Source organism: Eleutherodactylus coqui, chromosome 11 (genome assembly GCF_035609145.1).
Source record: "Eleutherodactylus coqui strain aEleCoq1 chromosome 11, aEleCoq1.hap1, whole genome shotgun sequence".
Lineage (NCBI taxonomy): Eukaryota > Metazoa > Chordata > Amphibia > Anura > Eleutherodactylidae > Eleutherodactylus > Eleutherodactylus coqui.
Window position 1 is genome coordinate 11888287 of NC_089847.1, and position 27997 is coordinate 11916283.

The 27997-nt window shown below is 48.5% G+C and overlaps 2 protein-coding genes across 4 annotated transcripts; one reads left to right on the plus strand and one right to left on the minus strand.

Annotated features, from left to right (window-relative positions):
* Window positions 1-3: 3 nt before the first annotated feature.
* CCNE1 (cyclin E1) lies at window positions 4-9550 on the minus strand. 2 transcript variants are annotated; one of them, XM_066584015.1, is made up of 12 exons: window positions 8777-9550; window positions 8111-8161; window positions 7908-7983; window positions 7751-7825; window positions 6695-6843; window positions 5590-5725; window positions 3777-3923; window positions 2524-2619; window positions 2283-2417; window positions 2093-2204; window positions 957-1117; window positions 4-497 (listed from the first exon to the last, which is right to left on the minus strand). In XM_066584015.1, exons 2-12 carry the CDS (start codon window positions 8113-8115, stop codon window positions 384-386), a joined length of 1206 nt encoding a protein of 401 aa, XP_066440112.1. In that variant the 5' UTR covers window positions 8116-8161; window positions 8777-9550; the 3' UTR covers window positions 4-383. The 2 variants fall into 2 exon arrangements, with proteins under 2 accessions (XP_066440112.1, XP_066440111.1); XM_066584014.1 differs by having other exon boundaries at window positions 7908-7986; window positions 8777-9549.
* Window positions 9408-27994, plus strand: LOC136582777 (uncharacterized protein F13E9.13, mitochondrial-like). Of its 2 annotated transcripts, XM_066584016.1 has the most exons (7): window positions 9408-9496; window positions 19505-19580; window positions 19660-19742; window positions 25122-25302; window positions 25679-25829; window positions 26834-26961; window positions 27609-27994. In XM_066584016.1, the coding sequence occupies exons 2-7, from the start codon at window positions 19508-19510 to the stop codon at window positions 27797-27799; spliced, it is 807 nt and encodes a 268-aa protein (XP_066440113.1). In that variant the 5' UTR covers window positions 9408-9496; window positions 19505-19507; the 3' UTR covers window positions 27800-27994. The 2 variants fall into 2 exon arrangements, with proteins under 2 accessions (XP_066440113.1, XP_066440114.1); XM_066584017.1 differs by lacking the exon at window positions 19505-19580 and having other exon boundaries at window positions 9411-9496.
* The last annotated feature ends 3 nt before the right edge of the window (window positions 27995-27997 follow it).

Sequence of the window (27997 nt, forward strand, 5' to 3'; positions counted from 1 at the left end):
AAATTCTTTAAAAATGCTCGCCATCTCAGACGGCTTCTTTATTCAGATATAAGATATAGCAGCATGTCTACAGATCATAAGAAGGTACAGATTGCACTGAAGGTAAACCTGACACCCAGCAGGAGTCCCGGAGTAGTCGCCCCTCCCACAGTCATCACTTTCCTCGGCATCCAGCAGCATTTTCCATAGCAGCAAATAACACACTTGGGCCTCTCCAGCCATTTGTAAAAATTCATTGTAAGATAAAAAGTAGCAATGGATGACGTATATGGAGCTCCACCGGGACAGCGCCCCCCTCAGGAAGTTCATAAAAGCATAAAATGCCAGCATGTCCAACACACTGGCAGCCCTGCGAGTTACAGTCCAGCACAGAGTAGGGTCGTTTAGGGTCCCCAGTCCTCTTTCTTGTCACTCAGGGGAGGAGTCAGGACGCCGGTAGGGACTGGAGTTCCTCTGTCCTTCGCCTTCAATTTTTCCTCTTGCGCTTGAATCTTTTCCTGAAAGAATAAAATTCTATTAACCCCTTTATGACAAACTGTTTAATGCAATACCATAGTACTGCATTATATTGTCTCCCTGCCTCTCCAATACACATCCTCCAGACTTGCTGACTGCGATTTTCCTTCAGAGATGGGAGGGATCTTGGATCATTTGAAGGTTCCAGCTCAACAGTAGTTCTATTTTCAAATCCAAGTGTACCAGGGATTCACTTCCACTGCTGTGACCCCAGAATCACATACTAGTCATCTGCCACATATCATGTTTGGTATGCACATGTAGGCAACTTCATGATCTGAAACATGGCAGCCATTGCTTCCCCACTGGAGGTCCTCCTGTGTTCTCTGCAGCACTGACAGCCCCCCACACCCTTAGTCACCCAGCGTCCTGACAAACCACTATGGGAATAATGCTTAACGGGAGATAAGCGCTCCATACAGATAAGGAAAGCCACTCACCAGCAGATCCAAGCAGCCCGTGTGCGTCTGGATGTTGTGCATGTCTTCAAGGTCCACCCCCTTGAAAAACTTTAATTTTGATTGCCTCTTTGCGCCTTTTATCATCATTGCATACGGTACCACGTATTCTATACAGGCCTCAAGATCCGTCCATTCATAGCCTGAAAGGAGAGCAGGAAAGGAAAAAGGTGAAGGGGTGAAGAGTAAAGCAAAAACCTAATCATCTTAAGTAAAACTTCTGCAACTTCCTGATACATTGTGTCTTTTCCCATCTGCTTGCTGACAGCAAATAGAACCATTTTGTTTGGTAATGCGCCCCCCCCCCCCCCCCCCTAAAAAAAATAAAAGGTGTCTGGTCTAGAGCCACCATAAACTAAGTCTGCAGCATAGTTCTCTTCTGCTGATAGTTTGCTACAGTGCATCGGTGGAGGTAGAATCTACCAGTTGGAAGAGGCTGAACAAGATACATCTGTACCAAGCACTCAGCTGGGGTCATTAGGTGTGTACTTTCAACTTCTAGGAGGTGTTCCCTTTCACTGACAGCAAGCAGGAGTTTTACGCAGCCTTGACTCAATTCCAGAAGAAAACCCAGCAGTTAAGGGGTATTTTGGGCATTTACTATGGATAACCCATCCTAATAGGGCAGCAATAGTTGGATAGGGGTCCATTGCTCTGGATCTCTTCCAATCATCTGGCTCACCATCACTGCAGCAGCCAGACATCGCCATGAGTAGTCACAGCTGGAAGGGTCATAGGAGGCATCCCTTACTTCCAGCACCAATAACGCTTGCCCCCCTGATTGGCAGTGATCCCAAGAGGCAGAATTCTGTCAATCAACTTTTAGGATAGGCCATCAAGAGGTCATCATTCGTAAATGCCAGAGATACCCCTTAGAGGGGTATGGCCATCTCCAGAATATGCTGTCACGGGATCAGGGGTCCAGTCTCTTGGGACCACCAATCTCTCCCCTACACAGAGAAGCTCCCAGCATGACGAGCAGAAGGGCTGCAGTGCTGAATCAGCCCTGCAGACTATTCTCAGCACCAGTCGGGTCCCGGAGATAGGACCTCAATTAAACCACCCCCCAAGTCAGTGACATGAGGTCCAGTCCAGGTTGTAGCAGCCCGCACACATACCTGTCACCCTTGTCACAAGTTCAGCATTGCAGAAGTGATAGAGCGCAGAAGCAGCCAGGACGCTGTAGGAATATTCCAGACACCCGACATCCAGGATACACAAGTCTAGAAGCTAGAACAAGAGCGGACAGTTAGTAGATGGCCAACACTATGATACAACACCCCCATACCACAGAGGAGCCCGTCTTACCTCTACTAGCTGTATGTAGGTCTGCTGAGGGTACTGGGTAAGCAGGAAGTGTTGCAAGTCTCTACTGTATGCGACTTGTAAGAAGACGTTCAGCCAAGAGACCAAAGTCATGGGTGCCAAACGCCACTTAAGTGCCTGAGGAGAGTGAAGAGTTAACGGATTACTCCTAGATCCTGTCATTGATAAACGGCTACAGTTAGGCTTCTATATAGTAATGTCACATCGCCCCAGAACCCCTTACCTTCATGATTAGCAGTTCCATACTCAGGATCTCATCCTCTGTGCAAGCACCGTCTGTAATGTAAGCGAACTGATGGAGCTTGGGAGGGTAGATCTCCTAGAATGAGAAGGCACAAATTAGTTTACCGAAATGAAGCTTCGTGTCAGACACAAGGCCAGTGCAATCAGGGGATCTTGCTGAGAAGATCACCCAGTACAAAAGAAGGTGCTCAATCCAGACTCAAACCACCTTGAGGTTACCTGAGTCAGTAAGCAACATCTGTGGAAAACCCCTCTAATCCTGCAGGACCCTACATTGTCCTACTAAGAGTAATTGAGCAAGCATCACTAGCATTTATATCCATATGATAATACTTAACGGGGCGTGCTTTGGCCCGGATGACAGATACTATGTGGATAGTTACTAGACTGGGACACTTCAGCTGTCATTACCCTCCATTAATCCTGCAAATGTCTGGAAAGTTCTCAAAGACGCTGCATTGGCCCTTCTATAGTGCTGCGAGGATAATGTAGTCCTTGGACAGTTGAGCAATAGAAGAATGTCCTATGGAGTCACAAATCATGCTACTCCATCTACACATCAGATGGGGGTACCTTGGTGTGGTTAACATCTGGGGAACCCCTTCAGCCTGAGTGTTGTACCAGCAGAGGTTCCATTATGGTCTGGGGATGTGCAATGTGACGTGTCAGTTAGTTGTAGTGACAAGAACCATAGACATGTACCTTGACTTTCTAGACAATGTGCAGCCAACAATGTGACAGTGCTTCGGGAATGATCGGCCATGCTTCCAACAAGACAACACGCCTTGTCACAAATCCAACTGTTTTACACAGATTTGAGGATATGGATGCTCCATAATTGGACTGGCTGCACAGAGTCCCAGCCAGAACATCTTTGTGACAAACTAGAATGTCGGGTCAGGAAATATAGACAGTGTCCATCTTTGTGACAAATCAGATGTTTTCAGGATGGATGGAGGGAGATACTAGCTGAAGTGTATCAGATGTTAGTAGAAAAGTATCAATTAGGGCCCCACAAAGTATTAACATATGAAAACTACTGCAGATTCTTGCTCAGGTGTCTTAATTTTGGGGGCTAGTGTATTTAATTCAGGCTCATAACCCCCATCTTGAGGTTAACCTAGACAGTAAGTTATGTGGAAACACCTAATCTTACAAGAGATTCCCAAAGTCTGACATAACAGGTGACAAAAAAAAAAAAAAAAAAAAAAAGGGACATGGAAGGTTACCCACCTCCAGTTTGGCAGCGATGAATAAGGAACTGATGCCGATGAGTTGTAGCCGGGTCTTCACTACATTTTCTTCTGTTGCCATAAACCGGTCGAAGAAATCCTGAGCCAGATAGAAAGTTTCTCTGTGCAGCTTATAAACTTCACAAACCTGGAAGAACAAGAATCAGCTATAAGACACCAGAACTGCTAATTCAAAAGGCAAGGTGAGGCAAGACGTTACAAGTGGCTCCTTCCTATGACTGCCAAGGCTTCAGAAGCTTAAAGGAAAGTAATCATCCAATTTGAGCCATACAAGGCAGAGCTGACCAGCTGAGTCTCAGGATGCATGTTTCATACACAACTTCCCTACTGGTCCCCATTTTTAGTGCTCAAACCCACCACTAAGTGCATTGAGTGGGCTACAGGACACACAAAGTAGTCCTCCCATTCTAAGCATAGAATGGGAGGACTACTTAGCAGATCTCAATGCATTCAGTGGCAGGTTTGAAAGTCCACCTTGGCTGAAGCTAGTTGTTGGTGGTGGTCTGGTGATTCCAAAGTTAATCTTGCTTTATAGAAGCCAGCCTTAGGTTAGATGCCACCCTCCGCAGAATTTTTCTTGTACCCCCCTTAAAGGTGTGGGAACAATACAAAGTCACACATGCACCCCTATGGTTCTGGTGTATCTTGTCTCCACCATAAGAATGGTTGGAGACATGGGTTGGCTTAGTAGGGGAGGGCTTCTTGACACCAACAGCGCTCCCATCTCCCATGCTGAAGACGCTGCTGTCAGTGTCTCACCTCCCATCTGCCATGCCGACCCCGCGTCACCCTGCTGCCACGAGTCTCCCATTACAAACCCCCTCCTGTGCTCCCTAGGCCGCTGTGACTGTCAGCCGTTGTCAGCTGGCCATCAGCTCTGGTGTCCCCGCTATTGCTCTGCTCCTCCACCCCCTGCAGTCACTCTCCTCCGTGCTGTGCCATGTGACGGAGCTGTACTCCCCACAGCGCTGTCCTCCCCTCCCTGCTTCTTTCTGGCTGCGCTGTCATTCTCCTCTCCAGATGCCCACGATCCCCCTGGCACATTGTGCTCCCAGTTGCTGCCTTTCTCCTCAGACAACTGTGCTAAGACATAGCGGGGGTCGCCTTCTGGGATGCGGGTACAGCATGCCATATTTCAGGGAGGCCGGTGGTAAGACAATTTCAGCTGGGTCCATTGCAGGGATGCCGGCTGGGAAGTCACTTGAAGCTGAGAAAGGAGGGTATTGCACAGCCCAGCCAATCAGCAGCTGTGGGTATACCCTATACCTCCCACCGCACAATCTTAGGTCTCCACCCATTTTGTGGTGGAGACAAGATACACCAGTACCCACCCCTATATGTTGCAGTGATAGGCAGTCTGCCTGTACTCTGGTGTGGCTATGCTGCCATCTTGCACAATCAGAACAACGCACGCACACACAATCAGAACAACACACGCACACACAATCAGAACAACACACGCACACACAATCAGAACAACACACGCACACACAATCAGAACAACACACGCACACACAATCAGAACAACGCACACACAATCAGAACAACACACACACAATCAGAACAACACACACACACACACACACACACAATCAGAACAACACACACACACACACAATCAGAACAACACACACACACACACAATCAGAACAACACACACACACACACACACACACACACACGCTGATGGGTTGACAGCACCACATTCACTTGCTTCTAGCCTTCCGTGGCACAAGTCAACAACCATCAGCATTTGAGACACATCAAGAAATTCTACTAAAGATGCTACCAACCTCCATTAGCCAGTCCAGCAGGATGGACCTCATGTTCTCCTGTAGCTCTGGATGCCTTTGGAAGGCGTTTTTGTCCCTCAGGTAGGTTATGTCTTTGCGCAGCATGTTCCTCCACACATCATCCTGGTTGGCCCAGCTGAAAAATAGGACAGAAAGATCAGAACAAAGCAGTCACAATCGCAGGGATCTCCAGGCATGCGTGGCGCAATTAAAGTCTGGACTCTAAAGCCACTTCTATCTTGTGCCAGTCTTTCATACTTACTTTACAAGTTTTGAAGCAAAGCCCAGAAAGTTCCCATAGTGACTGAGAGCGGCCAGAAATGAAGGTTTCATTTCTCGAAAGCAAAAACTGAAACATGGGAGTCCTAAAAACCCCTCACAACTAGAGTGGAGACCCTATAATACTGCAGCATTATAAGGGGAGCAGCCAGAAACCATATCTGGGAATGTAGAGGACATAACAGCTGTAGGAGTGATCAGGGGGAGCCTTTTGGGCTTCCCTTTACTTATTCCATAAAAGAGCCACACAGTCAGTCCCTCCCCAGCCTGAAGCTGATAACAGGGAGCAACAGACTACCTTTCTCTACAGCTGAATGCAGAAACCAGTTACATTACAGCGATACATTACCAGAAGATGGACAATATGTGGAGCTAGTCCCATCCAGAAGAAGTTGCATGCAACAGGCCAGGTTTTTAAGAAGATTCTCCAACTCAGAAAGTTGCCCCTACCATCCTGAAGTTTAACAGCAGTGGTCATACATGCACACCACCGCATTATTCACTTCAATGAGACCCCTTGAACTCAGTCATGTTTGGTGGTCCCATTGAAGTGACTTGCCACTGCTGTCAGTTTTGGAACTTACTGGGCATAATTTTTGAACCACCAGATCTCCTGGTATCCCTTGTGGATAAGGGATAATTTGCTAAGATGGGAATATCCCTTTAATGGGCTTATGGGTACAACTGCAAAGTCATACAGCCAGTTAATCTGAACACCTTGCCCACCTCTATGTGGGACCATAATCTGAAAAGCAGGCGCAAGATCAGAAGACTCTCCTGTACAGTCCTTGGACAAGCGTCTCCATCCCTTTAAACAGGTACATACCTGAGCTGTGGAAGAGGTGAAAACGTAGAAGAGCGAAAGGTCAGGCAGGCAAGTGGAGGATAAGGTGCAACATCTGGAGTCTCTGCCTCCTTCTCAGGTGTAGGGATGAGATTGCAGTGGCTTTTCCATGACTTATTACCATATTTATCCTGAAATGAGAATTATAAATTAAGTATCTTTACATGCAGTTATCCTTCTGCTTCCCATCACCATCAGATATGCAGGATGACAGTGCGGTAGCACGCTCAATGCAGGACAATACTCACGCTTGGTATATAGAAGGAAATCGTTCTAGAACAGGCAACCAGTGAAGAGCTTCTTGTTGGACTCTTAATCTACGGACATATCCTGAGTAACCCCATCACTAGACTACCTCCCATGTTCTGAGCTGCATGTGCAGAATTCTCCAATTCAGACTATAAGGCCTCACTAGGAAAAGGGGCTCCATGTAGCAGACCACAGATTCAGTTTGTAAAAGCAGTTAGAGAGAAGGTTTCTGAAGTGTAGAGATGGAAACCTCCTAAAATGTCACTTTTGAAGTAAAGTGATAATGGCCTGGGAGGAGCTATGGCTCAAAGTCTGCTCAGCAGAGGCCAAGTAGCATGGTGTTCTGAGCAGTGCTGATACTATGGAGGTCAGCTGGTATCACCTATCACATACAGGTGGGCAATGAGTGTTGCGCCAAAGAGGGGTTTGGGCGCATGACAAGTTAATCAGAGGCCTTATTACAGTATGAGATTAGCTTAATATTAACACACCAGGTCTACTGATCATACAATCTGATAATCAAGTCCCCATGTAGGATAATAAGCTTGTCTGCAACCAACTTGTTTCAAGTAGTCATTATCTAATCACAAGCACTAGCAATACCTAAGAAAGCTCCATAGGTGAAGGCCTAATTAGCACAATCTCCAAGGGTCTGCCAGGGCCCATTTACATACAATGCTATCACAGCAGACACTTTTGTTTTTATACTGGAATTTGAAGAGTAAACAAACAAACTTCTATTTATAAACAAAGTTGTGAAAAAAGCTACAAAGTATCAGAGAGACTCACCTGCTGTCCATATTGCTTCTTCTTGGTCATCTCCATCAGCTCCACTGCCAAGTTATCATCTGGGTCCTGCAAAAACTGCAAAGGGAGAAAAATGAATGATGAGAGCAATAGGCAGCAGTCCCCCACACACCACACATGGCTCTTTGTATGCACTTACAATGGCCACATCTGCCTTCCTCTTCCTGCAGTGCTGCGCTCTCTCCTGGCCTTTTGTATGGTTTTCTTTTATACAACTGCTGAAATTAATATAAGAAATAAAATATGATTATTGCTGGAACAGATGGAGAGGGAGGGGGAGGGGTGCATGACCAGGGGTAAGGATGGCACTGGGCAACTAGGCATAATGGGGTCTGTACTTACCTCATAATGGGCAAATCAGGGTGCCAGAAGTGGAATTAGGAGGATTTGCAACTGAAATTAAAGAAGAGAGCAGAGTGAACTCACGTTTGGGCAATGCAGGGAAGGGACTCCCAGCCCCCACTGAAGCTTTGGCGCCTGGAAGAGGGAGGAGGGAAGGTGCATAAGAGCCTTCTGGGCTGTGGAGCAAGAACCTCCGAGCAATCCTTCACCCGATCCAATATATCTGTCCCTCATATAGCCCCCGACAATGTGAGGCAAGAGAAAAATGGTTGTAGAGTATATATGGAAGGGTGGGGTAGGCGTGCTTTTAACTGCCCCCCAGCCTAGGAGACCCTCGACCACCCCCTGCTAACTACCCCCATATACTGCCCTCACATCTACCCCCATAGATGGGAACCAAACATTAACCCCTATAGGCCCGATGAGGCCTACAGCGTGGGATCCTGGAGCAGCCTTCTGCATAGTGAACAGGCTGCAACATAAAAGATTAAAAGACCCCCCAAAAAACAAGGAGGTACCCCTAACACCACCATACAAAGAGCATTCCCGTCTTCCCTCCACCCCACTTCTACAAATACATTAAAGGAAACCTCCCAAAATATAATGCATACTCAGCCATACCCGACAATTGCTAAAACTAGGATAAAACGTGTTGCAAGAACTTACCAGAGATGTCGGGGTGCAGATGCAGAATAGAGGGTCCCCAGATATTGTTCTTTGGTGGTGGGATTGAGTACAAAGCCAGTTAAAAAAAAGTGCTAGTCAAAAGAGGGCTATAACATAAATAGAAGTTATAATACGGAGGATTAAATATGGAGGGCAAAAATAGGGGTGCAATGTAAAAAAATTAGGAATAAAGTAATGTGCACTACATAAATATGGGAGGGAAAGCAGAAAGTGCAGAAGGCTTCATGAAGTATGCAAGAGCTGCATGCCTGCTACAGGCCAGGAGATAGTGAGGATCCCCTGATAGAGTTGGGGGGGCTACTACTAATGGGACCCCATCATCGGTCACATGGGGCAGGGAAAGTCAGGGCAAGAGAATCCAGGAATCAGCTTCAAGGTGCAGGAAAAAAATGCAAAATCCTTAAAAAGGCGCCAGAACTTGGGGATCAGCAGTCCAAACGTGGAATAAAAACTTTTGTGAAGGGGGCAGCAATCCTGCGATGATGACTAGTTGGGGCTCTCAGACTTGTCCGGTGACTCCTGCAGCCCTCTCTGTAATATTCCCAGTCTATCCCCTGCCCCCGTTATAAACACTGCAGCCGGGGATCGGAGGGAGGGACTGGCGCCCAGGGCGGAGCCAGAAACCTGGAAGTGGCCTGAACACGTGGGGGTCGGAGCTGAATGTAAACACACAGCTGTCGGGGGTCCCGGAGTATTGGGGTGAGGCTCTGTTATTATACTATTAGCTATGTATCATTGTATGTGCGCGCAGAACTTCGCCGGGGCTGCAGGAAGCGCCGTGACGTCACTGAGTTCTACAACTTGATACATTGTAACTTCCTCTCCTGCTACAATCTTCTCCTCCCTTCTAGGACTCGTCCTGTCTGTTCTTCCAGTTTTTGTAATGTTTTATTCCCTTTTTGGCACATTTGATTGCCCTTTTCCTTCATATTCACGCTCCATAATGTGACATCCAGTAAAACAAGCACACATTTATTTTTTCTTTTGGATTTATGGGTCTGAACAGAGGTGTAACTAGAAGCTTCGGGCCCCGATGACAAATCTGCAACCGGGCCCCAAAATATAATACTTCATTTATAATACAGGAACCTATTGGGCCCCTGAAACTCTGGGCTCTGGTGGAATCACATCCTCTGCACCCCTCAGCCTGGGTTCACACACAGCGGAATCCCGGCGGAAATCTCACGGTCTGGCCGGAGGGAAAAATCGCGAGATTTCCGCTGGGAGAAGTGCTGCTTTAAAACCTGCGGTTCTTTGCCGCGGGTTTTGAAGAGGCCTGACCGCTCGCTCTTCGGCTGCAGCTGGTGCTCCCATAAAGGAGAGCGCGGCCGCCGTGGAGGAAGGAAAAAAATGAACATGCTGCGGCCGGCTAATCCGCGCCGCAGCGGCGGCTTCTGCTGGCTTTGCCGCGGCGGATTTGCCATCCCATGTAGACGAGATTTCTGAGAAATCCGCCCCGTGTGAACCCAGCCTATAGTTACACCTCTGGCTCCGAAAGAGAAAAAGATCTCTGTATGCTTTCAGGGCGTAATTGTAAAGGTATAGCGGGTGCGGTCGCTCACTGGCCCGGGTGCTTGAGGCTACTTTCACATACAGTAGACTATTCGGGCGGTAATTCCGTACCAAAAATCCACACTAAAATCCACATTTAAATTCGCACAGGATTTTATTGCGTATTTTCTGCTGATTTATCTGCATGATTTCACTCGATCCACTTAATGAAATCCGCAATTAAACCGGCTGTACCAGAATTAACTTTTATCACCTATACATGGGATAATGATCACCTATCCATAGGATAGAAATTACAGAACTAATCCGTGAGGGTTTTACCGCTGAGATGCCACCAATCATGAGAACAGGGGATCCACGTGCCCCTCTCCTCACCCTGAGACCCTATTAATCCTGACAATAGGGTCCCATGTACCCTTCTCCTCAATGCTGAGACCCCACCAATCCTGACAATAAGGGACCCATGTGCCACTCTCCTCTTTACCGCTGAGACCCCCACCCATCCTGAGAATGGGAGACCTATGTGTCCTTTCTCCTGATCACCTCTGAGACCTCCACCAATCCTAAGAATGGGAGACCCATGTGGCCCTCTCCTCCTCATTCTTGAGACCCCACTGATCCTGAGAATGGGGGATCCATGTGCCCCTCTCCTCTTCACCATTGAGACACCCACTTATCCTGTGAATTGGGGGACCCATGTGCTCCTCTCCTTCTCCCTGCTCATACCCCCACTGATCCTGAGAATGGGAGACCCATGTTTTCCTCTCATTGCTTAGATCCTATTGATGCTGAGAACGGGGGACCCATGTGGCCCTCTCCTCCTCACTGGTGGGGGGGTTTCATCTCTGGGAGCCTCACCGATCCTGAGAACAGGGGACCCATGACAGTTAATTGTGATACAAATGCCTTAAATTACTGCAGGACATCAAGACCTTAATCTATATGGAGCAAAAGTCCTACATTTTGAGCTCAGCCCACTCACACCTACTGTTTACTGACTGGGTGCAGTTAGCTCACATATCCATTGAATTAAATTTGTGGATTCAGACTTGCATTGTTTAAATGGACTGATGTTACATATAAAAACAATCACAGCTTGTCCTATTTTGTAGCAATAGTTGTACATTCAAGTCTATGGGTGTGTTTAAAAATGGTTTACACTCCTCTGATGTGATCTGATTGTGGTGCAATAGTTGTGGATCAGCCTCATTGAATGATAATAATATGGAGACTAGGGGCCTACAGAGCGGCGGTGCCTGGTGGGGGTGGTAGTACTAAGCTGTTCCTGGCTGGCCAGAAATAGCTGATAAGACACATAAATAGCTCAACTTTAGCTACAGCCAATATGACTGTTATGTCTATGGAGGAAGAAGAGATGTAGAGCAGATGCCTACTGGGACTTCCACTAGTCCTAAGGGTGCCTGGCCACCATTTCCAAAGTCTTTTGTCACCCCCTTTATAGTGTATGGCAGATGAGTGACCAAGCTTAGCAATTTCTATACCTGCAATAGATTCTGCCAGGAATGAGGGACTATGCACCCTTGTTTTTAAGATTGATGAGGTTCGGAGCAGCCAACCTGCGTCCTCTATGAATGATTGTCTTTTTACACTGAAAGGAGGCCGGCGGCCGGAAAAGGTCTCCGGCGCGCTCAAACTCCAGTCAGCAAGTGATTGTGTTCGTATATACGACAGTCAGTCACCTCTAGTAATGGTACGAGTGACATGTCCATGTCCACCTGTATCACATCTTGTATCCAAGCTAGAGTAGGCCCAAACAGGGTACTAGAGCCTCCATGTCCACCTGTATCACATCTTGTATCCAAGCTAGAGCAGGCCCGAACAGGGTACTAGAGCCTCCCTGTCCACCTGTATCACATCTTGTATCCAAGCTAGAGTAGGCCCGAACAGGGTACTAGAGCCTCCATGTCCACCTGTATTACATCTTGTATCCAAGCTACAGTAGGCCCGAACAGGGTACTAGATCCTCCATGTCCACCTGTATTACATCTTGTATCCAAGCTACAGTAGGCCCGAACAGGTTACTAGAGCCTCCATGTCCACCTGTATCACATCTTGTATCCAAGCTAGAGTAGGCCCGAACAGGGCACTAGAGCCTCCATGTCCACCTGTATCACATCTTGTATCCAAGCTAGAGTAGGCCCAAACAGGGCACTAGAGCCTCCATGTCCACCTGTATCACATCTTGTATCCAAGCTAGAGCAGGCCCGAACAGGGTACTAGAGCCTCCCTGTCCACCTGTATCACATTTTGTATCCAAGCTATGATAGGCCCGAACAGGTTACTAGAGCCTCCGTGTCCACCTGTATCACATCTTGTATCCAAGCTAGAGTAGGCCCGAACAGGGTACTAGAGCCTCCATGTCCACCTGTATCACATTTTGTATCCAAGCTATGATAGGCCCGAACAGGTTACTAGAGCCTCCATGTCCACATGTATCACATCTTGTATCCAAGCTAGAGTAGGCCCGAACAGGTTACTAGAGCCTCCATGTCCACCTGTATCACATCTTCTATCCAAGCTAGAGTAGGCCCGAACAGGGTACTAGAGCCTCCATGTCCACCTGTATCACATTTTGTATCCAAGCTATAGTAGGCCCGAACAGGGTACTAGAGCCTCCATGTCCACCTGTATCACATCTTGTATCCAAGCTAGAGTAGGCCCGAACAGGGTACTAGAGCCTCCATCTCCACCTGTATCACATCTTGTATCCAAGCTAGAGGCGGTACAACAGGGTACTAGAGCCTCCATGTCCACCTGTATCACATCTTGTATCCAAGCTAGAGTAGGCCCGAACAGGGTACTAAGGCCTCCATGTCCACCTGTATCCCATCTTGTATCCAAGCTAGAGTAGGCCCAAACAGGGTACTAGAGCCTCCATGTCCACCTGTATCATATCTTGTATCCAAGCTAGAGTAGGCCCAAACAGGGTACTAGAGCCTCCATGTCCACCTGTATCACATCTTGTATCCAAGCTAGAGTAGGCCCAAACAGGGTACTAGAGCCTCCATGTCCACCTGTATCACATCTTCTATCCAAGCTAGAGTAGGCCCAAACGGGGTACTAGAGCCTCTATGTCCACCTGTATCATATCTTGTATCCAAGCTAGAGTAGGCCCGAACAGGGTACTAGAGCCTCTGTGTCCACTCATATCACATCTTGTATCCAAGCTAGAGTAGGCCCAAACAGGGTACTAGAGCCTCCATGTCCACCTGTATCACATCTTGTATCCAAGCTAGAGTAGGCCCAAACAGGGTACTAGAGCCTCCATGTCCACCTGTATCACATCTTGTATCCAAGCTAGAGTAGGCCCGAACAGGGTACTAGAGCCTCTGTGTCCACTCATATCACATCTTGTATCCAAGCTAGGGTAGGCTCGAACAGGGCACTAGAGCCTCCATGTCCACCTGCATCACATTTTGTATCCAAGCTATAATAGGCCCGAACAGGGCACTAGAGCCTCCATGTCCACCTGCATCACATTTTGTATCCAAGCTATAATAGGCCCGAACAGGGTACTAGAGCCTCCATGTCCACCTGTATCACATCTTGTATCCAAGCTAGGGTAGGCTCGAACAGGGCACTAGAGCCTCCATGTCCACCTGCATCACATTTTGTATCCAAGCTATAATAGGCCCGAACAGGGTACTAGAGCCTCCATGTCCACCTGTATCACATCTTGTATCTAAGCTAGAGTAGGCCTGAACAGGGTACTAGAGCCTCCATGTCCACCTGTATCACATCTTGTATCCAAGCTAGAGTAGGCCCGAACAGGGCACTAGAGCCTCCATGTCCACCTGTATCACATCTTGTATCCAAGCTAGAGCAGGCCCGAACAGGGTACTAGAGCCTCCCTGTCCACCTGTATCACATTTTGTATCCAAGCTATGATAGGCCCGAACAGGTTACTAGAGCCTCCATGTCCACCTGTATCACATCTTGTATCCAAGCTAGAGTAGGCCCGAACAGGTTACTAGAGCCTCCATGTCCACCTGTATCACATCTTGTATCCAAGCTAGAGTAGGCCCGAACAGGGTACTAGAGCCTCCATGTCCACCTGTATCACATTTTGTATCCAAGCTATAGTAGGCCCGAACAGGGTACTAGAGCCTCCATGTCCACCTGTATCACATCTTGTATCCAAGCTAGAGTAGGCCCGAACAGGGTACTAGAGCCTCCATCTCCACCTGTATCACATCTTGTATCCAAGCTAGAGGCAGTACAACAGGGTACTAGAGCCTCCATGTCCACCTGTATCACATCTTGTATCCAAGCTAGAGTAGGCCCGAACAGGGTACTAAGGCCTCCATGTCCACCTGTATCCCATCTTGTATCCAAGCTAGAGTAGGCCCAAACAGGGTACTAGAGCCTCCATGTCCACCTGTATCATATCTTGTATCCAAGCTAGAGTAGGCCCAAACAGGGTACTAGAGCCTCCATGTCCACCTGTATCACATCTTGTATCCAAGCTAGAGTAGGCCCAAACAGGGTACTAGAGCCTCCATGTCCACCTGTATTACATCTTGTATCCAAGCTACAGTAGGCCCGAACAGGGTACTAGATCCTCCATGTCCACCTGTATTACATCTTGTATCCAAGCTACAGTAGGCCCGAACAGGTTACTAGAGCCTCCATGTCCACCTGTATCACATCTTGTATCCAAGCTAGAGTAGGCCCGAACAGGGCACTAGAGCCTCCATGTCCACCTGTATCACATCTTGTATCCAAGCTAGAGTAGGCCCAAACAGGGCACTAGAGCCTCCATGTCCACCTGTATCACATCTTGTATCCAAGCTAGAGCAGGCCCGAACAGGGTACTAGAGCCTCCCTGTCCACCTGTATCACATTTTGTATCCAAGCTATGATAGGCCCGAACAGGTTACTAGAGCCTCCGTGTCCACCTGTATCACATCTTGTATCCAAGCTAGAGTAGGCCCGAACAGGGTACTAGAGCCTCCATGTCCACCTGTATCACATTTTGTATCCAAGCTATGATAGGCCCGAACAGGTTACTAGAGCCTCCATGTCCACCTGTATCACATCTTCTATCCAAGCTAGAGTAGGCCCGAACAGGGTACTAGAGCCTCCATGTCCACCTGTATCACATTTTGTATCCAAGCTATGATAGGCCCGAACAGGTTACTAGAGCCTCCATGTCCACATGTATCACATCTTGTATCCAAGCTAGAGTAGGCCCGAACAGGTTACTAGAGCCTCCATGTCCACCTGTATCACATCTTCTATCCAAGCTAGAGTAGGCCCGAACAGGGTACTAGAGCCTCCATGTCCACCTGTATCACATTTTGTATCCAAGCTATAGTAGGCCCGAACAGGGTACTAGAGCCTCCATGTCCACCTGTATCACATCTTGTATCCAAGCTAGAGTAGGCCCGAACAGGGTACTAGAGCCTCCATCTCCACCTGTATCACATCTTGTATCCAAGCTAGAGGCAGTACAACAGGGTACTAGAGCCTCCATGTCCACCTGTATCCCATCTTGTATCCAAGCTAGAGTAGGCCCAAACAGGGTACTAGAGCCTCCATGTCCACCTGTATCATATCTTGTATCCAAGCTAGAGTAGGCCCAAACAGGGTACTAGAGCCTCCATGTCCACCTGTATCACATCTTGTATCCAAGCTAGAGTAGGCCCGAACAGGGTACTAGAGCCTCTGTGTCCACTCATATCACATCTTGTATCCAAGCTAGAGTAGGCCCAAACAGGGTACTAGAGCCTCTATGTCCACCTGTATCACATCTTGTATCCAAGCTAGAGTAGGCCCAAACAGGGTACTAGAGCCTCCATGTCCACCTGTATCACATCTTGTATCCAAGCTAGAGTAGGCCCGAACAGGGTACTAGAGCCTCTGTGTCCACTCATATCACATCTTGTATCCAAGCTAGGGTAGGCTCGAACAGGGTACTAGAGCCTCCATGTCCACCTGCATCACATTTTGTATCCAAGCTATAATAGGCCCGAACAGGGCACTAGAGCCTCCATGTCCACCTGCATCACATTTTGTATCCAAGCTATAATAGGCCCGAACAGGGTACTAGAGCCTCCATGTCCACCTGTATCACATCTTGTATCCAAGCTAGGGTAGGCTCGAACAGGGCACTAGAGCCTCCATGTCCACCTGCATCACATTTTGTATCCAAGCTATAATAGGCCTGAACAGGGCACTAGAGCCTCCATGTCCACCTGCATCACATTTTGTATCCAAGCTATAATAGGCCCGAACAGGGTACTAGAGCCTCCATGTCCACCTGTATCACATCTTGTATCTAAGCTAGAGTAGGCCTGAACAGGGCACTAGAGCCTCCATGTCCACCTGTATCACATCTTGTATCCAAGCTAGAGTAGGCCCAAACAGGGCACTAGAGCCTCCATGTCCACCTGTATCACATCTTGTATCCAAGCTAGAGCAGGCCCGAACAGGGTACTAGAGCCTCCCTGTCCACCTGTATCACATTTTGTATCCAAGCTATGATAGGCCCGAACAGGTTACTAGAGCCTCCATGTCCACCTGTATCACATCTTGTATCCAAGCTAGAGTAGGCCCGAACAGGTTACTAGAGCCTCCATGTCCACCTGTATCACATCTTGTATCCAAGCTAGAGTAGGCCCGAACAGGGTACTAGAGCCTCCATGTCCACCTGTATCACATCTTGTATCCAAGCTAGGGTAGGCTCGAACAGGGCACTAGAGCCTCCATGTCCACCTGTATCACATTTTGTATCCAAGCTATAGTAGGCCCGAACAGGGTACTAGAGCCTCCATGTCCACCTGTATCACATCTTGTATCCAAGCTAGAGTAGGCCCGAACAGGGTACTAGAGCCTCCATCTCCACCTGTATCACATCTTGTATCCAAGCTAGAGGCAGTACAACAGGGTACTAGAGCCTCCATGTCCACCTGTATCACATCTTGTATCCAAGCTAGAGTAGGCCCGAACAGGGTACTAAGGCCTCCATGTCCACCTGTATCACATCTTGTATCCAAGCTAGAGTAGGCCCAAACAGGGTACTAGAGCCTCCATGTCCACCTGTATCATATCTTGTATCCAAGCTAGAGTAGGCCCAAACAGGGTACTAGAGCCTCCATGTCCACCTGTATCACATCTTGTATCCAAGCTAGAGTAGGCCCAAACAGGGTACTAGAGCCTCCATGTCCACCTGTATCACATCTTGTATCCAAGCTAGAGTAGGCCCGAACAGGGTACTAGAGCCTCCATGTCCACCTGTATCATATCTTGTATCCAAGCTAGAGTAGGCCCGAACAGGGTACTAGAGCCTCTGTGTCCACCTGTATCACATCTTGTATCCAAGCTAGAGTAGGCTCGAACAGGGTACTAGAGCCTCCATGTCCACCTGCATCACATTTTGTATCCAAGCTATAATAGGCCCGAACAGGGCACTAGAGCCTCCATGTCCACCTGCATCACATTTTGTATCCAAGCTATAATAGGCCCGAACAGGGTACTAGAGCCTCCATGTCCACCTGTATCACATCTTGTATCCAAGCTAGGGTAGGCTCGAACAGGGCACTAGAGCCTCCATGTCCACCTGCATCACATTTTGTATCCAAGCTATAATAGGCCCGAACAGGGTACTAGAGCCTCCATGTCCACCTGTATCACATCTTGTATCTAAGCTAGAGTAGGCCTGAACAGGGTACTAGAGCCTCCATGTCCACCTGTATCACATCTTGTATCCAAGCTAGAGTAGGCCCGAACAGGGCACTAGAGCCTCCATGTCCACCTGTATCACATCTTGTATCCAAGCTAGAGCAGGCCCGAACAGGGTACTAGAGCCTCCCTGTCCACCTGTATCACATTTTGTATCCAAGCTATGATAGGCCCGAACAGGTTACTAGAGCCTCCATGTCCACCTGTATCACATCTTGTATCCAAGCTAGAGTAGGCCCGAACAGGTTACTAGAGCCTCCATGTCCACCTGTATCACATCTTGTATCCAAGCTAGAGTAGGCCCGAACAGGGTACTAGAGCCTCCATGTCCACCTGTATCACATTTTGTATCCAAGCTATAGTAGGCCCGAACAGGGTACTAGAGCCTCCATGTCCACCTGTATCACATCTTGTATCCAAGCTAGAGTAGGCCCGAACAGGGTACTAGAGCCTCCATGTCCACCTGTATCACATTTTGTATCCAAGCTAGAGTAGGCTCGAACAGGGTACTAGAGCCTCCATGTCCACCTGCATCACATTTTGTATCCAAGCTAGAGTAGGCCCGAACAGGGCACTAGAGCCTCCATGTCCACCTGTATCACATCTTGTATCCAAGCTAGAGTAGGCTCGAACAGGGTACTAGAGCCTCCATGTCCACCTGCATCACATTTTGTATCCAAGCTATAATAGGCCCGAACAGGGTACTAGAGCCTCCATGTCCACCTGTATCACATTTTGTATCCAAGCTATAATAGGCCCGAACAGGGTACTAGAGCCTCCATGTCCACCTGTATCACATCTTGTATCCAAGCTATAATAGGCCCGAACAGGGCACTAGAGCCTCCATGTCCACCTGTATCACATCTTGTATCCAAGCTAGAGTAGGCCCGAACAGGGTACTAAGGCCACCATGCCTACCTGCATCACATCTTGTTTTCAAGATAGAGGCTGCTCAATAGGGTACTAGAGCCTCCATGCCTGCCCGTATCACATCTTGTATCCAAGCTAGAGGCGGTACAGCAGGGTACTAGAGCTTTCATGCCTGGTGGTATCACATTTCATATCCAAGCTAGAGGCGGTACAACAGGGTACTAGAGCCTCCATGCCCACCCGTATCACATCTTGTATCCAAGCTAGAGGCGGTACAACAGGGTACTAGAGCTTCCCCACAAGAGATCAGGTTTTTGCAATAAATGTCCCTTTTGCTCTGATATCCCTTATGTGATAGATACATATCGGTGTCACACACAGAAGGTTTCATTCCCTTTGACAACTCCTTGGGGGGGGTGGGGGGGGTCGGTTTTGACAATCAGTGTATAAGGTGTCCAGCGAGGTTTATTAATGGATGTCTTGATGTTTTGGTCTCTGGGACTTGTTACTATGTGAACATTCTGCCCTGTGAGCTGCAGTGAAGGTTAATCACGTGTTCCTCTGTAAATACCCCCTGGACACGGGCGCCTCTGACTTTTTGGATGTGGTTTTTATTCTCAGACAATGAAGTTTTTGCAACTCTTTGGAAGGCTGCGGTCCATTGTCATCGGGATGGTGCATCTGAAAGCCCTACCAGGTGGGCGGGGGGCTGGATTTGTATGGAATGATGTTGTTATTAGTTTCATGGTAATGTTTCTTTTCTCTGGGATTACTAGGCACACCTCGCCGCTCTCTAACCGTGGCCCAGATTCTGGAGGAGGCTTGTAAGGAAGCCGAGATCTACAGGAAGGCTGGGATTGTAAGGGTTAAAGTGTCTCTTGTCATGCAGGTTGTGTTCACACAGGTGATACGTTTACATATGGCTCTCATATGTCCCCCACCGGCCCACTCCTCTCATTCCTCTCTCCATCCAGGCGAGCAAGTTTTCTCCTAAGGCACGGGCTTATTTACTTGTGCAGTGAATAGAACTCATTAATGCAGTGAATAGAACTCATTAATTACAATCAGTTCGTTCATCTATGTGCTTTATTTTCCTGCGCATTTGTGCACCAAAAGTCCCCATAGAAGTCAATGGGAATGCGCAAATGCATGCAAAATACACTAGGAGATGCAGGAAACAATGTGGATGGGTGAAATCTGAAAAAAAGGGCCCCAATTGCAGGAATCCCCCCTCTAAAAGGGCAGTAAAGAGGTGCTGCCAGCCTAGTGCGCTGGTGGACCGTTAGCACTGCAGATCACAGTGAAAGGAAGTAGAGAAGACTCTGGCAGGAGGTAGACTCTGGTACTGTGTTTCCCTGAAAATAAGACAGTGTCTTATATTAATTTTTGTTCAGAAAGGTTTAGCTTTTTTACATGTATAGCTGCCTGGGTACTATTTAAATTGACTTTTTTTAATTAACTATTAGCAGGGCTTAATCTTGGAGTAGGGCTTATATTTCAAGCATCCTCAAAAAGCCTGAAAAATCATTTTGCATCCTCAAAAATTCTGGAAAATCATGCTATGTCTTATTTTCAGGGTATGTCTTATTTTCAGGGAAACAGGGCAGGAGGTAGACTCTGGCAGGAGCAGCTCAAGGGAGAGTCCAGACTGTAGAGCTGAGATTACAAACCGTCAGGATGAAAGACCTGGAGGAGGCCACATACATGGGACACGCCGGTCCGATCAGGAGTCATACATGTAATTATTGGGAATATATTCGTATTGTTTAGACTTTCCTGCAATATTAATATTGTTGATAAACAGAAATCAAAACCTAAACAAATAAATTGTAGTATAAAAAATAATAGCGTAACAGATTAGGGCGGCTGCACACGGCCGTGACGGGCTCTGCCACGAAAGTCCACGGCGGAGCCCGTCATGGCGCATCCCAGGAGACCCCATATTTTGTGTTACAGCGGGAGATAGCGTGAACAGACAGCTTCCATTGACTGCAATGGAAGCCGTCCACGTGTACACCCGCGGCAAATAGAGCATGCCGCGGGTGAGGACGGGTGAATTCACGGTGCGGAATTCTGCACTGTGAGCCCTGGGCTATTAGGTTCAATAGAACCTAATAGCTGCGGGCAACCGCGAATTACGCGGCGGAAATCCGTTCGTGGGAAGGAGGCCTAAGGGTGTATTCACATGACTGTATATCAGCTCTGTTTTCATGCCCAGTCCCCGCCCCCTCTCTGCCTCCTCTCCACCCCCTGCACTATTTTCAATGAGGAGAGGTGGGATGGGGGCGGAGCTAATTCCCTGAACTTAGCCCCATCCCCGTTCCGCCTCCTCTCATTGAAAATAGTGCAGGGGGTGGAGAGGAGGCAGAGAGGGGGTGGGAGCTCAGTTCCTGCTCCCGACTCTTGCAGGCTCCTCCCCCTGCAGAGAGAGACGCCGTATATCGGCCGATATATGGTCGTGTGAATGCACCCTTAGGCCGCCTGCAGACGTCCGGGTCGGATACCGCTACTAGAATTCTCGTAGCCCCTGCAGGGACCATCGCGGCACTCACCTCTCCCGTTTTTATACGAAAGTCTCTAATTAGTCAGGGGTGCTGATTATACTTTTTTTATATCGTTAAGGCTGCCTGTCCATGGGCGTTGCGGTATCTCGCGGCAGAGAACAGTCGCGGGAGTCGCCGCTCAGGAGCCTGCAGACGGATCTCCGCGGTCAGCCTATCTGCGAATTGCCGGCCGTGAACGGAGAAACGCTATGATTCTGTGCTTGTGGGCGGGGGGGGGGGGGGGGGGGGGGGCTGCGCTTTTCATAGCAGCGCCACGGGGAACGCAATTCAAATACTCCGGCGGACAGGAGGCCTAAGCATGTTATAAAGTGGGAAGGATTTAAAATTATTCCAAATTTTAGGTGTTTTTAAGGGTTTATTAAGGGTATTGGAGGAGCCGGGGTCATTGGGGGAGGTTTGTGTGGGTCTGGTATTGCCTTGTGAATTCCCTGATGGGTCATGATTGTGTCATGGGTTATAGGGCTAAGGACGCATTTATAACCTTTAACCCTTTCCAATCCAATTTGTATCCTGGTTTTCCTAGGGGGCTTACTCTTTTTCTGCTATTATACAACGGCGCTATCTGCTGGCTAAAGCCAGTACTGCATGAGGTGACACATTGGATAGGGTCCGACAGCAGAGAGGCTGGCAATATACAGTAAGAGAACCCTGATGGGCGTCATCTAACATCAGAACTATACAGCCTTAAATCATAATGTCTTCAGACGTCAGACAATGGATTGGAAAGGGTTAACGGGTGCATTAAACCAGAGTGGATCCTGGTGATCGGGTGCCAGGAGCGACCTTTCTATGTTTACTGAGGGGGTTTCTACTGAGTTGTCTACTAACGAGAGCCATCTGGCAGGGTGATTCGCTTGATAGTAGTGGTGAATGCTAGGAAAGCTAAATCCTCCTTGTGGTATCTTTTGGATTAAATAGGAATCGGCTATTCTTGGTGGTTCCAGATATATTGGTTAAAGAGGGTTTTAAAAAGTGTTTGGGTACTGCTATTGGTAAGCTCCGCAGTTGGTTTTGTATTTTGTTTAAAAGTGGAGTGTAGTGAAGTTTAAGGCCCCATTTACATGCAATGATAAAATTTTGTTTTGCATAAAGTGTTAATGGACACTAATATCCATTAACACTTTATCATCTTTATTTGCATGTAAAAGGGCCTCCTGGAATGGTTTGCAGAACCCTGCATATGGGCAGGGCTCTGTACACAGCTGCATTGTTCTCACTGGGGCTGCCAGCAGAATACAATGTAATCTCCCAGCTCCCGCGGAGAACATAGCATGCGATCTGTTGAGAGATACTTTATCTTTGTGTGGCTGAACGATGGATTTTAAGTTCACCTTAAAATCATCCTTCAGATCAAAGTGCACGATGGCAGCGTTTACACGAAACGATTATCAATCATTTGCGGGCGTTTGAACAGATTTTGAGCGTTAATCGTTGCGTGTAAATGGGCCTTCAGTGTGATACCCAAATATTTGATACCAGTATGTGAAAGGAGACTCTCATTTTATGATCGCTATCGAATCTTCAGGGACAGAAATATTTCAGGTTTCAGACTTATCGTAATTTGTTTTAAAATTTGAGAATTTTCCAAAAATTTTCAAAAATTGCTAGGATTGCAGGGAGTGCTGTATTGGGGTTTGTTATCAGCATTAAGAGATCGTCTGCAGAGGCTGCTGCGGTGCGTGCAACCTCTCCGGCTTTTAGGCCACTTATGTCCGGGCACTGCCTTATTTTTTGGAGTACAAAAATGGGTGAAGGGAAGCGGGCGGCCGTGCCTAGTGCTGTTTTTGATCATGAAGGGTTTTGATAAAGTGGCATTGACCCGCACTCTTGCTGTGGGCTCTGAATATAGGGAAAAGATGGCAGAAATTAGTTGCGTTGGGAATCCAAATTTAGGCCCAAAATGTCCACGGGCGGATCTGATTTGGGGAAGATCGGCGATTCATAGTGGCCATAGAGAAGCCTTGGCATCCGCAGCTGAATTTAAGCAGTAGACTTGATTTGCAGACCGTTTGGTGCGGAAAACAAATCGCAGCGCGCTCCATTTCAGTGCGGATTTGGTGCGGACGGGCTCAATAGAAGTCAATGGGTGCGGACGATCCGCAGTACATCCGCAAATACAATCACGGATGCACTGCGGATTTGAAGGTTAAAATCAATTAGGGAGGTGGGGAAAAGGCTGGGAGGTGGGGAAAAGGCTGGGAGGTGGGGGAAAGGCTGGGAGGTGGGGGAAAGGCTGGGAGGTCGGGGAAAAGGCTGGGAGGTGGGGAGAAGGCTGGGAGGTGGGGAGAAGGCTGGGAGGTGGGGAAAAGGCTGGGAGGTGGGGGAAAAGGCTGGGAGGTGGGGGAAAAGGCTGGGAGGTGGGGGAAAAGGCTGGGAGGTGGGGGAAAAGGCTGGGAGGTGGGGGAAAAGGCTGGGAGGTGGGGGAAAAGGCTGGGAGGTGGGGGAAAAGGCTGGGAGGTGGGGGAAAAGGCTGGGAGGTGGGGGAAAAGGCTGGGAGGTGGGGGAAAAGGCTGGGAGGTGGGGGAAAAGGCTGGGAGGTGGGGGAAAAGGCTGGGAGGTGGGGGAAAAGGCTGGGAGGTGGGGGAAAAGGCTGGGAGGTGGGGGAAAAGGCTGGGAGGTGGGGGAAAAGGCTGGGAGGTGGGGAAAAGGCTGGGAGATGGGGAAAAGGCTGGGAGGTCGTGGAAAAGGCTGGGAGGTCGTGGAAAAGGCTGGGAGGTCGTGGAAAAGGCTGGGAGGTCGGGGAAAAGGCTGGGAGGTGGGGAAAAGGCTGGGAGGTGGGGAAAAGGCTGGGAGGTGGGGGAAAAGGCTGGGAGGTGGGGGAAAAGGCTGGGAGGTGGGGGAAAAGGCTGGGAGGTCGGGGAAAAGGCTGGGAGGTCGGGTTGCGGATTTTTTTCACGCAGATGATTCGCTGTGTATCCATTCAGGAAAAAAAAAATTGCACCCGTGATCGCCAGCAAGCATTTAAAAATAATTTCTGCACTGGCATGCAGGTCTTCCGCTGTGTGCCGTGGGCATGAGGCCTTATACAGGGCGTCTCTCATGTAATTCCAATGATAAGATATCGCTAAAATGATACTTTATTCCAAAGCAGCAGGTATAACGCGTTTCGAGGCACGCGGACCTCTTCATCAGACACGGGACGCACATACACATCTATAGGATCTGATACACAACAACCTTATGACCATCAGTGGCCAGCGGGTGAGCACATTAGACCTTTGTGAACCATATATATGCATCTGATGAAGAGGTCTGCGTGCCGTGAAACGTGTTCACCTCCTGGTTTGGAATGAAGTATTGTTTTACTGTCTTTACTCTCCGTTAAACTGCTTCCTCCCAACAGGTCACACCAGATCCTTCCGGTCTTCTACATCCTTTCTCCAAGTGTTCAGAGCAGAGGGTCGGAATAGCGGCCACATATACCCCCCCCCCCCCCTTATATTGACTGTTACATACTATAGATTGTCAACAGATCGCACCAAAATAGGCTGAAACCTCACTTTTTTCAGCGCTCCATTTTCAGCACCCCGTAGCAGTAAATGTCCCTCCTCTGCTAGTCGCGGACGTTATCTGTTTGCTGACCCTCGGTGCCGCAGCGGTGACATTGGGCTGCTAGTGACCTGCACTTTGGATTGTTTGAGGAGCCGCTGATCCCCACGCTTTTCTCTTGTCAGGATGGCCTGGTGGTGGAGAACATGAATGACGTCCCTTACACCCTTCACGTTGGACCAGAGGTCACAGCATCCATGGCCTCCATATGTGCTGCTGTCAGGCAGACGTGCCCACATCTCCCTCTGGGGATTCAGGTTCTCGCTTGTGCCAATCAACAAGCTCTGGCGGTGGCACTGGCAGCAGGTGCGGATCAGCGGGTAACGTGTGGCTCTCCAATGACTCTTGAGCTCTGAGTGGCGCAGTCATGTGTAGGTATCAGCCAGTGGATGCAGAAGGTAAGGAAAGCTGGGTGTCAGCCCCTGTGAGGTTTGTAGTGGTGGCCAGGTTAGTTGTCACCCAGCTTTCCCAGACTCCTGCATAGCACATCTGCTTAGCTTCACAGTGATCGATTAATATTGGGTAGAGGATGGGGGGGGGGGGGGTCTTAAAGGAGTATTCTGGGGAAATATCATCTAGTTAATGAAGAGGTTATACAGAATGACCAAGTTGGTGGTCCGCAGCCGTGAGCTCTAGCAGAGGTGTTGTGGACGCCGGACCCCTGACCCCCGCTGTTTCACAGGTCTGGACTTCATACGAGCCGAGGGCTTTGTCTTTTCTCATGTGGCTGATGAAGGCCTGGTGAACGCCTGCGCCGGCGATCTGCTGAGGTACCGCAAGACTATCGGCGCAGAACACATCCAGATCTTTGCTGACATTAAGAAGAAGCACAGGTCAGTGTGAGCGGCCATGAGATGTCATCAGGGGTTTCTATTCCTAGACATTTTCAAGATCCCTGCTTGCTGGCACTGAGTGGAAACATTCTCTTTGTGGGGCATTATGTCTGCATTGAGGGGGAGAGGCGGACGTGGGACCCCTGTTCTCCGGATTAGTGGAGGTCTCAACAGTGAGAGCCTACTGATCAGGCATCCCCTATCCTATGGATAGGTGATAAAAGTCACTTATGGTACAACCCCTTTAACTGCCTGGACTCCAGATACTTGCTACCTGCACTGATACATTGTAACAGACTGTCAGACTGCATGCAAGTGTAACAAACCCTCAGCTGTGAGAAGAATTAAAGGGATTAGCTCACAAAAATTATTTATTTCCTATCCACAGAGTAAACGATTTATCCAGGGTGCGGGGTTCTGCTGGGACCCCCGTGATCAGGAGAACGGGCAGCTGTAATGCGTATATGAGACCACCCTCTATTCTCTTCTATGGATAGTTCTAGTAACAGGGACCCCCACAGTGAATGCAGTGCTGGTCACAAGGTCCTGGAACTACGATCAGCACTTGTGACCACCCCTGGATGCATTATGGGGGTCTCTCGACTATCTCCGTCAGCCCCATAGAAGTGAATGGAGCAGTAGTCATGCATGCGCACCACAGCTGGGTTCTCGTGATCGCAGGGGTCCCAACAGTCGGACCCCGCACAATCACCTAATCTATGGGGAAGGGATTAATTATTTTTGTGGTGACCCTTTAAAGTAAAGGTGCGGTTAGACGGTTCGCTAATCGTTGGCTCATTCGCTCACGTATTACGCAGTAAACATACGGTCGCGTTAGTCCGGCCTTAGGATGGGTTTTCAGCCTCTGGATGTAAAGGAGAATGTTTCCATTCACTGACTGCAAGCAGAAATCTTAGAAATGGTGCTGAAATGAAACAAAGTATATTAGTTAGAGGTTGAGTAAAGCTGAGCTTGGATGACTGCTTAGATGTCGATCTCCGCAGCTCCCATGCAGTAACGGCCGATGTTTCTATATCGGAGACGGCGAAGGCGGCGGAGTTCTTCTTGGCAGATGGCGTCATATTGACCGGAGTCGCCACAGGACAAGAAGCAGACCCAAGAGAACTGCAAGGTGGAGTACAAAGAGCGGGGATTGTTTTACATCACCTACACAGACCTCCTACTTCTCACAGCTGAGGGTTTGTTACAATTGCATTCAGAGAGCTAAACGGCCTGGACTCGGGATTGATACATGTTGTCTGCACTGATACATTGTAACAAACTAACAGAGCAGGAAGGAGATTTGTGTTGCTCTAGACTGTGAGAAGTATTGGGCCAGGAAGGGTTTTCCTCCTCAGAATGTTCCTATTCACTGACAGCAATCAGAGATTGTGAAAATTGAGAAAACTATGTAGAAAGTTGCAGAAACTTTTAATACTTCGGCCGGGTTACACGGTGACTTTGGCCATGACTGGGATCACCTTACCCCCTTATCATCGGCTCCTCTCTCGGAACTCAATGCAATGGCGCCGCCGTAACCGCAACGCACAGATCGCAAAAAATCAAACCTTGCTGTATTTCTTGCATCCGGTGATTGTGGCTGCAACAACCTGCAAGTCGCAACGTAACAGTATTGAGTTCCATTAGATTGCGGGGCTGCTGTGATCTTTGTCGCGCCTCAGTCGCTTTAACCGCTGTCACGTCAGTCGGAGAATCCTTTGCGCCTTTATTGGCTCTTGTGTTCTGATATCCGTTATTAACCCCTCCGTTCCCTTCTAGCGGTCCGGCGCTCCGTCCAGATTCCCGTCCTCATCGGATCAGGGGTGACGCTGGATAATGTGGAGAAGTACGGGGATGCCAGCGCCTTTATCGTCGGCTCCTACTTCAAACATCGCGGCGACTGGAGAAATAACGTGGATTATGAGAAAGTCGTGGCCTTCATGGAAAAGATCCATAAGCTGCGAGACTGATGGCGGACAGTCTGTTATTACCGCCCCCTAGTGGCTGGATTCATTGTACAAGGCAATATAACACTATAGGGGTGGTGGTCCGGGTAATGAGCCCCCCGTGTGGCAGTATTATAAAGTGGCGCCGTGAACGCTCCGCACATTTCTTTCTACCTCCAAACGGATCCGAAGTTCTTAATATATTTTGCTTGAAATGAAGGT